General features: G+C 41.3%; 2 protein-coding genes across 3 annotated transcripts in view; one reads left to right on the top strand and one right to left on the bottom strand.

The window, feature by feature from the left end:
* The first annotated feature begins 250 nt into the window (after positions 1–250).
* On the top strand, positions 251–2,817 carry LOC129363155 (uncharacterized). Its single transcript, XM_055035047.1, has 4 exons — positions 251–449; positions 1,401–1,751; positions 1,825–1,931; positions 2,587–2,817. The coding sequence occupies exons 1-4, from the start codon at positions 401–403 to the stop codon at positions 2,797–2,799; spliced, it is 720 nt and encodes a 239-aa protein (XP_054891022.1). The 5' UTR covers positions 251–400; the 3' UTR covers positions 2,800–2,817.
* Positions 2,818–4,561: 1,744 nt separating this feature from the next.
* tnrc6c1 (trinucleotide repeat containing adaptor 6C1) overlaps positions 4,562–14,102 on the bottom strand; it is a 49,363-nt gene continuing 39,822 nt past the window's right edge. For both annotated transcript variants that reach the window (XM_055035045.1, XM_055035046.1), the window contains exons 17-21: positions 13,989–14,099; positions 12,339–12,557; positions 11,548–11,621; positions 11,310–11,449; positions 4,562–11,228 (exon numbers count right to left, since the gene is read on the bottom strand). In XM_055035045.1, coding sequence (XP_054891020.1) covers positions 10,823–11,228; positions 11,310–11,449; positions 11,548–11,621; positions 12,339–12,557; positions 13,989–14,099 — 950 coding nt within the window. In that variant the 3' untranslated portion in view covers positions 4,562–10,822. The remainder of the gene's footprint in view (positions 11,229–11,309; positions 11,450–11,547; positions 11,622–12,338; positions 12,558–13,988; positions 14,100–14,102) is intronic.

Genomic DNA, 14,102 nt, shown 5'->3' with positions numbered 1-14,102 from the left:
AAAACAAAACAAAAATCAGGGCCAATCAAAGGTACAAGCAGGACGGTTCCCCAGCTGGAAGAAAATTCACTCTCTTTTTATTTAGTGAGGTCAGAAATGAAAAAAAAAAATGCTTTTTGTATTTTCTCCCGTAGAAGTAGTTTGTTAAACTCTGTGGTTTCCCACCCTGTTTCTGTGCATCATTTCAGACCTTTCATCTGCTGCCTCGCTGTGTGCAGACCAACCTCTGTGTTCTAACAGCTGCTCTTGCTTTGAGGCCGTCTTCCTGTTCTTCAGGGTGAGGAACAATAAAAACCAAAGGCTTGTCCCAAACGCCTCGCAGCAGAAAGCAGAGCGGGGGACGACCACGTTCTGACCTGACTCTAGAACATTTGTCAGGTTTCCTTTGAGTGCTAACACCATGAAGACACATCTACAGTTTCTCCTCCTCCTTATTCAGCTCTTTGAAGGTAAGGTGATTTCCACTTTCCACACAGAAAACTCTAAGTAAAGTTATTGAAACTTTGTTTTAACAAATATGAGTCAGGCTCAGCGGTCAAGCTCCTAGCACGTCTAGCTTTTGTTTGCTTTTCATTTGGTAACAAAGTTTGTTTCTGATTTAAAATTATGACAACTTAATAAGATTGTACAAAAGTGATTACACCTGCTTTTGTTCATACTTTAACAGAAAAAGAGCATGTGAAAAATTATTTACATTCCTCTTGATAATCAAGTGTTTTGACTCCAGCAATGAAGCACTTAGGATTATCCATCAAAGATCCTCACATTTTCATTCAATCTTTTTTCTCAGTAGTTCAAGTTCAGTCAGATTGGATGAAAAGCATCAGTGAAGAGGAATTTTCACAGATTCTCTAATTGATTCAGTACCGGATTTGACTAGGCCAACATGCTTTGATTTAAACTCCAACTGTTTCTTAATAGTCATTTACCTTCTAGAAGGTCAACTTCTATCCTGATCTTAAGCTTTTTGTAAGTTGTCTTCCAGGATTGTCCTGCTCTTCGCTCTGTCCTGACCATGTCCTCTGTCCCTTCAATATGCAGTTTTAGTTTTCTGCTACATATGTATACCAGCAGCAAGCAGCTATATATGTATTAACAAACTGCTTGGGTCCAAAATGTCCATTTTAATCTCATCATCTGACCAGAGGGCCTTTTGTTTCCCGTGTCCTCTCCACTGCTTGTAGCAAATTGCAAAAAGATTTTTAATGTCCAGCTGTCTGTATATTCTCTAAACAGAACATGGTCTTCCTCGGCTGCTCCTTGGAACTCCACTAAGATTAAAACACACACAGGTGGAGGCCGTTTGCTACAGTTGGAACCATGATCTAAATTAAATAACTAACCTACGGTAATTTGTTTGTATTTTACCAGCGGCTGACACTTGTTACTTTTTCTTCCAGCTTGTCCAGAGGTGATCTTTCAGCGGCTGGCGGAGGACCGGTCTCTGGTTCTCTCCTGCACCCCTCAGCAGGAAAGAGGTCATCTGGTGGGACTCCATCTGTACCACCGCGGCCCCCAGAGCCAGACCACCCTGCTCTCTGTGGCCGAGGGCAGCACAGCCAGGAAGGACCCAGAGCGCGGGGCCCGTCTGCAGCTCAGCGGGGGGCTGAACTCGCCGAGGATCAACGTTAGCATCTCTCACCTGCAGCTGAGTGATACGGGACTTTACATGTGGGAGCTGAGTTACAGACAGGAGAACAACTCAGATCAGGTCGTCCTCGAGCCGCAGAGGCACTTCCTGCTGGTGGAAGGTGTGTAGCTCACAGAAGCTTAAATGAAATAGGTTGACAGATTTACTGTAACAATGATGTGATTCTGGAACAGGGAGGTCATGCGGGTGCTCTCATGGTTACACCCCTCTTCTCCTCACCATCGCTGCAGCAGCAGGCCTTCTCCTGCTGACAGTGAGCTTATTGGCCGTGGAGAAATGTGTAAGTGGCGTTTATTTTTATTTCAGATGCAGAATTATCAGATATATGCTCTCATCTGTTTTCCCAACATAAATCTCTACAGCAGACGTTTAAGGGAGTTATAACTGAAAATAATTATCTTATTTAGAGTAGCTAATGATGACTGACTATAATAAGATTCTCAAATTATCACAGTTAAAAAAACTACAATACTAATATATCTTATTTCCTGAAAATGCAAAGCAATTAAAAATATGCAATAATTTACAGAAAATTTAGTTATAAGGATTAAAGTTTGGTTGGTAGAACAAAGAGTTAATATATTCTGATTTTTATTCCTTTTGGCTGCAACTTCCTTAACAAACAAAACCTGATGGTTATTTCAGAAATGATTCTTCACTTTCCCCAAGTTAAAATTGAGAACAAACAAACAGAAGCAAAATAAAATACAATTTGAAAAGCACTTCAGTTCTTAAACACATTTAATTTCTAAATAAGGAGAAGTTATCCTTTTTTGTTTTCTGGTGGAAGACAACAGATTTTCAGAAGCTCAATTTGTCTGATCTGATTGAACACGAGTTTGCGTTTGTGATGGTAGGACAGAACAGACTTTTTTCTGGCATGTTGCTCAAGCATCTTGATGATATACAATTTCTGAAATATATTTGTTTTATAGGTAAGATTAAGGCATCATCGCCCACCGCAGCCTCATCATCCCATCTATGAGGAAATGAGCAGGAAGCAGCAGAGCGCAGGAAGCCCCAAAATAACCCAGGAAGCCTCTCCGCAACCGGAGGAAGTCAACTTCCCAGTTTATGCCAACCCAAACATCCGGCAGCCACAGGACAACTACTACGCCTGTCCCCGACAGCTGGCCGTCAGAGTGTGAACTCCGGCAACACACCGACAGGAACTGACGTCGACACGATCAATAAAAACAAGGACGGCCAAATGGACAAGAAAAAAAAAATGCTATTTTATTAATATTTGAAAGAAGCTCCATAGTTCATGAAAACATTTGTTTCGGTGCATGTCATTTAACGATCACATTCTATGAGGAGAAAGATATACAGAGAAAACAAAAATAAAACATTACAAGCCACTGACTTCTCATTAACTCTCAGTAACAACATTTTTACTTATTAAAAAAAAAAAAAAGGCAAAAAAAAGAAGAAAAAAAAAAAAGCAGCCCTAATCCCACCTCTCACCCTCCATAACACAAAACTGAGGAAAGGAAACAAAGATCAAAAACCCGTGAGGGTGACAGGCTAGAATCCCACAGTGCTAAAGTGTGAGATGCTCATTGGTTTAGGAATACACAGCATGGCGATGTAGCGCTAGGTCAATCTGAAGAGGGACCAGGGGGGAAGCTGGAGGTGGTGGGCTTCACCCCGCCCATCCGTTTGTCCCCTTAGAGAACAACTAAAACACATAAAAACACATCAGAACCCCTGCAATAAAACAGCCACTTAGAAGAAGCGGGCCATAAAATCCCCCCGACCCCCGTTTACCTTCTGCCCCACCCAACACTTGTGCATAGATTCATGATCCTTTTACAACCAGCTCATGTTTCACATTACATCCTCCAAAAAGATCTGAAACAAAAATGCTCCAAAACAGGTCTGATTAATCTATTAATAATAATAATAATAATAATAATAATACCCGCAGCGGGAGAACGAGAGAGACAGAAAGATTAATGCACAATGTTCCTGATTCAGTCAGGACGGGACCTCATTAAGAAAAACACAACAAAGATTCAAACATACAGCGTTTGCATGTTATTCACCATATTTTTTTGTCTTTTTTTTCTAAACAAACTCATTGACCACTTTTGTTTTTAAAAGTAAAGCAATTTTAATATATAGATTTATATTATAAAGCACTCCATTTTTGTTTAAAAGTCCATTATTTGGTTATTATGTAACTGCTACGGATTTAGAAACAAAAAAAAGAAAAGGTATTTTCTTCTGAAATCCATAACTTTCAGTGCTTAAAATTCTGTCATTTTTTTTCTTCTTTTTTTTAAACTCATCATACATAAAAATGTACATTAAAATGGCATGGAGTTGGTACTCTGGAACCCTGGCTTTCCTGAGACAAGATCCACTTTAATCGTGTGTGTGCAAGATAGTGAGCCTTTTTTTTTTCCTTTTCTTTTTCTACAAAAGGAAAAACAAAACAAAACAAAAAAAACATAATCGACATAAACCCCCCCCCAAAAAAACAGATAAGTTCATGAAATTGACATCAACACAAAAGGAAGGTTAACAGAACAAGACAACACTGTTCAATCCCAGAGTTCTGAAAGTAGCACAGAAAATCTTCATTTGTGTAAAGTGTTTTTTTTTTTTTTTTGAAATGGAAGCATTTGTCCTTTTGCTTTCTTCTTCCAACATTCGTGTGGTTTGATTCCTCCTTTGTTTTGCTGAAGAAATAAAACTGTAAACTGTCAGTGGCCTTGCAGGAAACGACAAACAAAAGATGACAGGACTGAAAACAAAATAAAAACAGAAAGGTAGGCACCTCTGAGGTGAGCCCTAGAAGCCAAGGCTCGGTCTGATGTCTCGCTCTTCACTCTCCGTTTGCTCAGATTCGCGAGAGTTAAAGTCCCTCTACCTCCAATCTATGGCCACAGGTCTGTAAAATACTTCTTCTTTTTTTTTTTTTGTTTTTGCTGTACTTTTTAATTTTTTTTTTCATATATGATTTTTTCTTTCTTTTTAAAGTTTACAGTCTGAAAAATGGTGCAATACTCAATTATGATCCATACTTTCTTGGATTATTCCACAATGAAAGCCACTAAGGTAGATAAAACATTACATAAGAAAAATAAAACACACACACACACACATATTTTAGTCCTTGAGTAAACATTTACACGTGAACTGTCCCCCCGACTCCCTTTCAGTACTTGTATCATGTTGTTCATGTAGCTGGGCGAGGGGCGAGGCCGACACTCAGTGCAACGCTAGAGGCTAGTTACAACATTACAATATAGTTTCAATATAGTTAAGCAAAAGAAAAAGAAAAAAAAAAGTATACTGAAATGAAAAGAAATACGAGGCGGAGGACGTTCTCCGCAGTAATCACAAGCTCTCATACAGGTGCATCTCAATAAATCAGAATGGCATCAAAAAGTCTATTTCTGTTTATGATTAAAGAAGTGAAACTAACAGATTTATGAGTTTGGTGCTTATTTATGTTCATTTTGATCATTATGAGTACCAGGGAATTCTCCCTATTGATATTGTACTTTTTCCTTCCACTCAAATTTCAAAGTGACAAACGTAAACTGAAGAAATACAAAAGCAGTCTTCAAATCTTGAGTATATGTGACAAAATAATCACTCCTCTCTCAAATAATGACTGTTAGTAACCATCTTTTTGGAAAGCTGAGTTCAAATTTACTTAACCAGTACCTTTCTGAGAGCGAAACATAGGCTAAAAAGACCTCAAACTAACAATATGGAAAGGGACACAGAGACATTTCTAAGGCTTCGGGACGTCAGCGAACAACATTGGGTGGACTTGTGTTCAAGACGGTAATCTTGGGAGGACCTTGAAAGGGCCTAGTCAAAGTGTGCACTTAAAAACAACCATCAAAATGACCAGAAATAAACAAATAGAAATTATCACCGCACAATAAAGCTGTGTTCGATTTAGTTTTGATGTCCTTCCAGAGTACCAAAATGCACCTGTACGTGTTTTTACACCTGACAGACATTCATTCATACAGTACAAGCAGCCTTGTGCAAACACTCTGATAAGATGTAAAATTTGCCTTAATAATCAATCTTTGTTTTCAGACATTTCAAATTTTAGTAACTCTGAACAGACGCTGTCAAAATCTCCGAAGTGTATGAATCAGACGAATAATAATAATAACAATAATAAAGAAAAGTGTTCACATTACATTATTGGCGCATCTTTTTTGATTCAAGTATTTGTTCTCATTATTCTGTATTACTCTGATATGTTTATGATCTCGTCGTCTGGGGAACAAATGGCAAAGGATGAAGCAAGGGGAGTAAAAGTGGGAAAACAGGTCAAGTCTAGCCACACACATCCATTATGTACTCTTGGTTGTATACTGTGTATGAGCTAGCATGTGCATATTCAACCCAGTCCTTTGATTTCTTGGGTCCCTTCTCAGACTCATGTCTGATTTGTGATTATGAAGCAGGTTTTACTCGAGCTCCAGTTGCCTTCAAAATTAATAATAATAATAAAATAAAAACATGTAAAAAGTAGGGAGAGCATCCGATTTCCGACACTTTACAGGTAGATAAGAGTGCAGATGAGGATGTGGGAGAGAGGCTGTCAGTGCTGGTGCTGCGCCGAGAAATCCACATCCGAGAGTCGACCCCCTGACCCACTTTCCCCCACCCCTCAACTTCAACACCAGCTCCATGATTAAAGTCCAGTGTGGAGTTCATTAATGCAGGTTTTCAGGAACAATCTCACGAACAAACAGCACAGGCAAAAAGTGATTGTTTTTTTTTTTTCCTTTTCTTTTTTTCTTTTTGTTGAACGACGCACGTCCAAGGCGACTCTGGAAGAGGGCAAATCCCCAAAGTTTTTTTTTTTTTTTTTTATGTTTTTTTAAGACTTGGTACCAAACTTGAGGTGCGTCTCAGCTTCTGAGGGCGCAGCTTTGTTTTTTTTCCTTCTCTTTTTTTTTTTTTTTGTAGTTTCTAGGTTTTGTGAAAATCTTGATGATAAAAAAAAAATAATGTTTTTGGTTTTTAAAGAGATGTACCCGATGTGACCCATAAACAGTGCACAGACACATACAGGGACCTCCCTCGGACCCCCTTCCCATCTCCTCCTCCTACTGCAGCTGCTAAAAAATAAAAAAAATATATATTCCAGTCCACTGTTCCTCAAAGACCAGCATCACCTGTCCTGCCCTTCTGCTTCTCCAGCGACCCCATGGGTACGCCCCAGCAGCAATGACTCTTTTAATCTAACATAAATGACAATGTGAGAAATTGGAAGCAGATACCAGCGATCCTGTTGGCACCAGCCTGAAGGAGTGACGGGCAACACATAGTGTCTCCAGCAGGTTTAGTGTCAATCTAAAGAGAAGTGGGACTCTTTCAGTGTCCCCTACATTTAAACCCAGTGAGGTTTCAGGAGAAGCTGCCTGGTAGTACAAGTTGTGAGAGGAGAAGTGGAGACTGGCAGATGTAGAGGATGGCTGCGGACAAACACCTCCTTTTGTCGTTTGCATAGAAATGGAAGGCTTGCTGTCAGTCGAGGTGACTCTAAGTGTGACAGAGCGCTCCCAGAGTTCAACGTGAGTGAAGCCCGTTCACGCACGCCGACCGCACGCAGGTCCCATTACGCTTTTAGCCGCCCTGCTGAGGCGTACCGGTGGGACTGGGCGCCGGTTCTGCTCGGGAGGCGGCAGGAAGGGACGGCAGGGATGCTGAACACTGCATAAAGACCAGTATTTGAAAGCAAAGAAATGATCATCATAAACAATCAGAAGCGAGGCATGGACTGGTTTCCAGTATCAAGGTACGATTGGAGTGTAAAAAGTCATCTTAATGACATGCTAGAGGAAGCGCAGGAGTGACCAGTGTTTTCCGTATAGAGCATTGATTAACAGCGTTGCCCCTCCCCTGCTTGTTGCTGCGCAGTGCCATCAGCTGAATAAAAGTTGTCCACTAAATCTTTCCAATGCTGAGACAAGAGAAAAATTCGACTGTTAGAAAATATGTCTGGTTGCAGAAATTACAGACAGACCAAGTATGGAGACTAAAGGAGAGCCACCCATCAGTCTTATTAAGGCTTAATTCATACAACCCAGTTTGCTCAATCGTGAAAATGTTTAGAGTTTAGTGTACAAACCAGCGCATTAACGTCCCCCATGAGGCTGCATTTCTCTGGCTTAGTATAGTATGAACACAGAAACGTTCATCATTAATAGAAGTACATTATTGCTGGTAAAGTACAAGCTAAAAGTAACTGTCAGGCAGGTAGCTTTAAGCTAGGTACCAGATCCGATAGCCCGACTAATATAAACTTGTTACAGTTGAAGTAGAATGAAAGTGGTTCAATATTCTGCATAATAAGACAGTTTACAACTGAATTTAGTTGGTAAATATTTTCTGAGGTCTACATTGGAATAAAAAGGAATTTATATTGTAGAAAATACAACAGAGCTGCACAACATTTCAAATTGCAATTGGAGCCATAATACGATACGAAACTGCAATCGTAAAGGACAGGCTGAATGCATTATTTGGTGAGTTAAATGAAATGCGACCACACGCTGCATGCCAATATATACAGATAGGTCTTATTGAAAGAGATGATCAAACTCAGGGACAATGATGGGAAAACACAAGTCGTCTCCAATTGATCCCAACATTCAGCAGTAAAAGTTAAAATTTTCTGTTTTCTAAACATTGCGTAGCCGTAATTTCTAATTATGGCTAAAATATACTTTTGTTTTTGCAGAGGTAGGTCTAATTACTGCTTTTCTGGTTTAAATAAGAGCATCTGGAACTTGTTACACATTTTTTGTTGTGGGAGCTTTTGGTAGTACCTTGATACTGTGAAACCGTAGTATTTTTCTCCAAGGTTGAGAACCTCCTGACCCACGCGTATCAGCAACAACTTCAGCAATAACATAAATGCATCATGGCAATTCAGTTAAGTACAAACCAGAAGATAAACCCCAAAACACTCAAATGACTTTGATCTTTGACTAAAGTGATGTTTGCAGGAGAAAGACAGACAGTGGAAGTGGTGCTTGCTGAGGACATGCTCCGACATAGTAGCAGTAGTAGTAGTAATTTCCGAGCTCCTCCCGGCGCAAAGTCGGAGGAGAGATCAGCAGGGAGGAGGGCAGGCGAAGGAGGTGGCGACGGGGAGGGAAAGGTGAGAGCTGCTGCAGCTCTGCTCTCTGCAGCAGGCAGGCACTCAGTGGCCACACTATCACACTGGTTGGCTGGGCCTCCAAAAAGAAAAACACAAAAACAAGGACGAGACGGCGATCCTCCCTGCCGGATCCAGCTGAACGATCCCAGACACCAAGGCGTAAAAAGTTCTCAAAGTTGCAATGTTAACAGTGATGTTTACTTTGATATATATAAAAAAAAAAAAAAAGGAGAAGGTGAGGATGAGCGCTTTGAGTTTTCTTTGCATTTCCCTTCACTTTGCTACTGTGTTTGACATCCTCTGGTCCCACTGACTTAAGAAGGAAAAACAAAGTTCACATCCATGTTACGTTAAAAAATAAGTACACAGAGAAGCCACTGAGCAGATTGCTTTGAAGTCTTTTTGCAGTTTTTATTTGCCAGTGTTGCTTCACCTTTCTTCTGTTCGTTGGCATTGAGGGTATAAGGAGCAGCGGCGCTCTCGTTAAGTGCTATGACAGACCACCTATTCACAAGTTTTTGCCTCTTTTTTTTTTTTTTTTCTTTCTTAAAACCGAAGCAAATATGGACAAAAAAAAGTGATCTTGTCTTCTGGGTGAGGGGAAAAGAAAACAAGCTCCTCTGAATTTGGTTTGTTGCCTTCTTCCCAAACACACACACACTCACACACACATAAAATCACACATACAAGTCTTATGGAGAGGTGGCTGGCTGAAGAAGTGCTTTGTATCGAAGTCCTTGTGTCTTGGACAGAAAATGGTTGAAGACCAGCTTGCTACTCTCCTGAGTTCACACTCTCTCTAAGGGGAGATAAAGGGTAGTAGTGGCAGTTTTTTCCTCTCTTTCTGAGGGCAGATAAAGTGTTCGCAGTTCACTCTTTCCTTACAGTCTGCTCTCAGTCGTAGGGTGCTTGGACGGTAGAGTCTGTGGCTTATATTGCACGTCGCTTGAAATGGTGGGTTTTGCAGGCGGAGTGGGCGCGTGGCGGAGGGGGGGAAGGAACAATTTGAGTTCTTTTTTTTGTAATTTTTCTCAAAATGTCACTGAGACAGTCTGACACCAAACTGCAAAAAAACCCAAAACATAAAAGAGCCCATAGAAAGGCTGAGGTGCATCATCGTGTTTGTCTTTTTACAGTTCCTTTGTATTAGCAGTGGTTCATCTCATCATATGTACATCCACCCACCAGATACGGTTGACAGACACATTTGAAAAACATAATTTTCTAAGCTTTGTTTGCAATGGTTAAAAAAAACAAATCATAAAAAAATACTACAAAAATAAATGGCTTGAGCAAGGCGAACAAAGTTGCATCATTCCCTTTGAGCGATGTGTTGATACGACTGTGGAGGAAAAAAAAATAAAAAACTGAAAATGCACTGACGTCGTGAGCTGCAGCAGCATGTACTTTCCACTCAGGTTTCATTGGCTCAGAAATAAGGGTGTGCAAGTTCTCCGTAAGCTTCTTTACCGAGTAAAGAGTGAGTGTGGATAGCAGGGCAGGAAACAGTTTAAGGCTAATATTAGTGCTGACAGAAACAAATGTTGGGTCTGGACCGGCTGACCGTGCGACACCCACTCTGATTGAAGGGTTTTGTTAGAACTTTGGGAATGACGCCTTTGTCCATGGATCTCTGAGGTGCATTATGATTGCCTGAAAAGGCAGTGAGGGATCCCACCAGAATAAAGATGGCAGTTTTTCGCCATGTCAGTTGACTCGAGTTTGTTTAAAACAACGACTTCCCCGCTTGTTTCTGTAAAATGTTTTTTTTTCTTTGTTCTTTGATAAATGAAACGCTGTGATCCGAAACACTCACAAAATAACTGCGACTGAAATGCCGTTTAACACACGCAAAAAATGTGACAAAAAAAAAAATAGAGCAGAGGAGGCGGACAAAGCCAAGCAGCGAATATGAAGCCTTGTCCTCCTCTCGTCTCTCCTCCTCATCTTCACATCCACACTTGATTATCTCCACACTGATTTGCAAGGTTTTTGCTCCTCTTTGTCAGTTTTTCCTCCTACATGGACTCTCCACTCAGCAGGTCGCCAGGCAGCAGCGTATTGATTGGCGTGGGGCTCCCCATGACTCGTCCCTCCTCGCCGCTCGGGGGTCCCCACAGGCTGGAATACTGCTGAACGCCTCCCCAGAGCAACTCCCCGCCCGTTTTAGTTCCGCCTGCTCCGAGCCCGCCACTGCTGCCGCCGCCGCCACCGCCGCCGCTGTTGTTGTTGTTGTTCCAGTGGGGTGAGTGACCAATGGGATGAGCAACTCCGGATCCGGAGCCGCCCATTCTGGTCTGATTGGTTCCCGGGGTGGCCTGCCAGCTGGTCGTCCCGCCGAGCGACTGACCCTGTGCAAAGAAGCGGTTCACCTCCTCTTCCCCGGCAAACTCTGCTAGAATGGTGGTGTTCCCCAGCACACACCTGGACGGAGACAAAGATAATGCAAGTGTTCAGTGTCTTAGCGTGAGCTCCTCGTAAAGCTCTAAAGCTTCGGCGACGTACATGTGCAGAGACTTCTGAGCTTTGGCGGCTTCGTCCTTGGAGCTGTAGCGAACCACAGCATTTCCCTGCGTCAGGTTGAGGTGGAATGTGATGAGGGGGCCGTGCTGCATGCACAGCGTACGCAGAGTGGAACCGTCAATCTGGGGGAAAAAACATAAATAAAAAAAAAAAAAGTGTCCGAATGAGGAATCAATTCCTATATCATGAGAAGAGAGAAACCCTGGGAGGAAAGGGTTACCTGTGGCGTTAGGTTCCTCAGAACCAGCCAGCTGCTGGTCCTGGTGGAGCTGTCCGTACTCCATGTGGTACCTGCTGCGATGAGAGGGAGAGCAGCAGATATCAGACGTCTGTTTTCACACAGCTGCAGACTTTTTGAGTTGATGTGAAAACAAAAAGTTTAAAGGTGGATGGGTGGAGTGGATAAAAAGTCAGTTGACATGTTCAACCACAACAAGTCATCCCCATATTTTCAAGATTACGACTCGGGCTTAGACCCGCCCGCCCTGAACGCTCAACAATGTGACGTAAGCCACATGAAAGTATCTGTCACTCTTTGAACACTTCATTACTTCACAAAACCATAAGTACAACTCCAGAACTTAACCTATAGAGATTTTACATTTTGATGTCTGTTTCTCTAGTTTTTTCATTTATTATTACCACTGACCTCAAAACGAGTCCTTTACTGCAAATCGCAAAATCTTGCCCAGTACTTTTTGTTTAGTTTCTAGATATTTGTTTTATTTGAAATATCTTAGGACTTTTGAAATAAGACAAAATTAACTTACAAGTAACTTTTTAGCAACAAATATGAGATTGTTTTAAGTCAATAACTTATTAACATTCCTTAACTAGTACATTTTTAAACCAATATTAAGAAATCATTGACTTAAAACAAACTCATGTGTCTTATTTCAAGTTTCTCTTATTTCAAGTGTACCAAGATATTTGTACTAGACACAAGACAATACTCTAAGATTTTGTGTTTTTGCAGATAGTAGAACCAAACACATGTCAGTAAAGCGCTACCTGTGGTGTAAGAGCTGCTCCATCCTTGGGCCAGACCCAGGGAGCTCCCGCCCCAGGTGGAGGAGGGCTTCGTGTTCGTGAGGCCGGGTGGGGGGCGGGAAGGAGCCGTGGTGCTGCTCCGCGGACCCTGGGGAACTTTCCAAAGCTCGTGGGACAGAGACGCCTGGCTGTGAGAGATGGGACCTGGAGACCAGGTTGATTTCATCTCTGACAGTTTGCCTGGATGGATGGAGAAGAGGAAAGAGGTGGTTGGCTTAGAACACCAGGTGGCTGAAAGACAGATACTCCCCAAGGAGGGATGCTACGGTCAAGTTCTTTGAAGGTGTCCAAAGTAAACTCCAACCTGTGAGTAAATATAGCTTCCAGCACTGTAAGAAATACTGGTGTATTGTCCTGAAACGTCAATGTTTATCTTTTCTCGTTGTAATTTTCCATCACACAACGTGAAAGCACATCAAATGTTTGGTGTAACATGAAAAATATGAAAAAAGATAAACGCAAGTATTTTATTTAAAAACAGGTTTGGGAGAAAAATTCAGGACTTGAAGTGTGAAAAATGCCAACTCTCGCTGTAATACTGAGATTTTTTAAAATCCCACTTCTTTCCCTAACTGATCTTTCCAAACATACTTCATGTCATTTTAAAATAAAATAAAATAAAAAATAGTAAAGTGCGTTTTTAAGTTTATTTCCACATTTGGCAAGTTTTGAACAATGGACCTGGAAAATCCATTAACTGGAAGAAGTGAAAAAAGGATTTACACAAGAAAGAAAGGAAGGATGTGTGGAATGAAGGACGGAAGGAAGGATGAACAGACCAGAAGGAAAGTCAGATTGTAGGAGGTAAGAAAGGAGACATTGATTCCCCAGAAAGGAAACAAATAAATCACAAGGAATCGAGTGGAGACAAGAAAGAAGGCTACAAGAAAGGACATAAGGCAGAGAGGGATTTAGGAGACAAGGAAGGGCACACAAAGAGAAGAAGGAAAGATGGGAATAATGAAAGACAACATAGGATGGAGAGGGAGAAAGGATGAACACAAAGAAGGAAAGAATTAAGGTAATGAAAAAAGAAAAAACAAAGGAACAACAAAAACTTTCAGTTCGTTCATGACTAAATACTGGAACAGTGTAAACTCTGCTCTGCTTCATATGTTTCAGGTAACAGACTAGTTCAGATTAAAACTGCAAAAGGAATTTGATGTGGATAATAGATCCAAGAGGAGTGGTGACATCAATAATGTTTTATTTCCTGTAAATATCTGGAGCTTTGGGCACAGCAATGCTTGGATTGAAAGGTAAATATTTCCTCCAATATTATGCAGAATTTGATGAGTCTTCTTCCAGGACTCTGCTGCATTTATTATTACATAGTTTCTGATCAACAAGCTTACATTGGATGATGCTGCCACCACTGTGCATCCAGGCAGGGATGGTGTGTTTAGGGTTATGCACAGTATTATGATTTTGTCACACAGACTTTGTCATAAAAGCCAAAATCCTTGTGTGTTAAATGTTTTCTTCTCATCATTCTTCCATAAAGCCACTTTTGTAGATGTATCTGAATACTGTTGCAAGGCATATTTGAGGAGAGAATGATGCCTGTCACTGCAACGTGAAAGGAAAGGGGGCTGTGGATAAGCCATGTACCTGCGTCGTCCATCTCCGGGGAAGAAAGACTGAACGAGCTACTGTAGGCACTGACTGGCCAATCGGTGGACGAAGGCAGAGCCTCGCTCTGAGATGAGATGGGAGAGGAGCCTA

This window comes from Poeciliopsis prolifica, unplaced genomic scaffold, assembly GCF_027474105.1.
Source record: "Poeciliopsis prolifica strain line A6 unplaced genomic scaffold, Auburn_PproV2 SCAFFOLD010, whole genome shotgun sequence".
NCBI lineage: Eukaryota > Metazoa > Chordata > Actinopteri > Cyprinodontiformes > Poeciliidae > Poeciliopsis > Poeciliopsis prolifica.
Note: the sequence above shows the minus strand (reverse complement) of the source record. Positions and strands in the feature narration are given on the sequence as shown.

Coding starts and splice junctions, on each gene's coding strand:
- LOC129363155 (XM_055035047.1), top strand. CDS start 401: ATGAAGACACATCTACAGTTTCTCCTCCTCCTTATTCAGCTCTTTGAA. Junction 1,752..1,824: donor GCACTTCCTGCTGGTGGAAG/GTGTGTAGCTCA, acceptor ATTCTGGAACAG/GGAGGTCATGCGGGTGCTCT. Junction 1,932..2,586: donor TATTGGCCGTGGAGAAATGT/GTAAGTGGCGTT, acceptor TTTGTTTTATAG/GTAAGATTAAGGCATCATCG.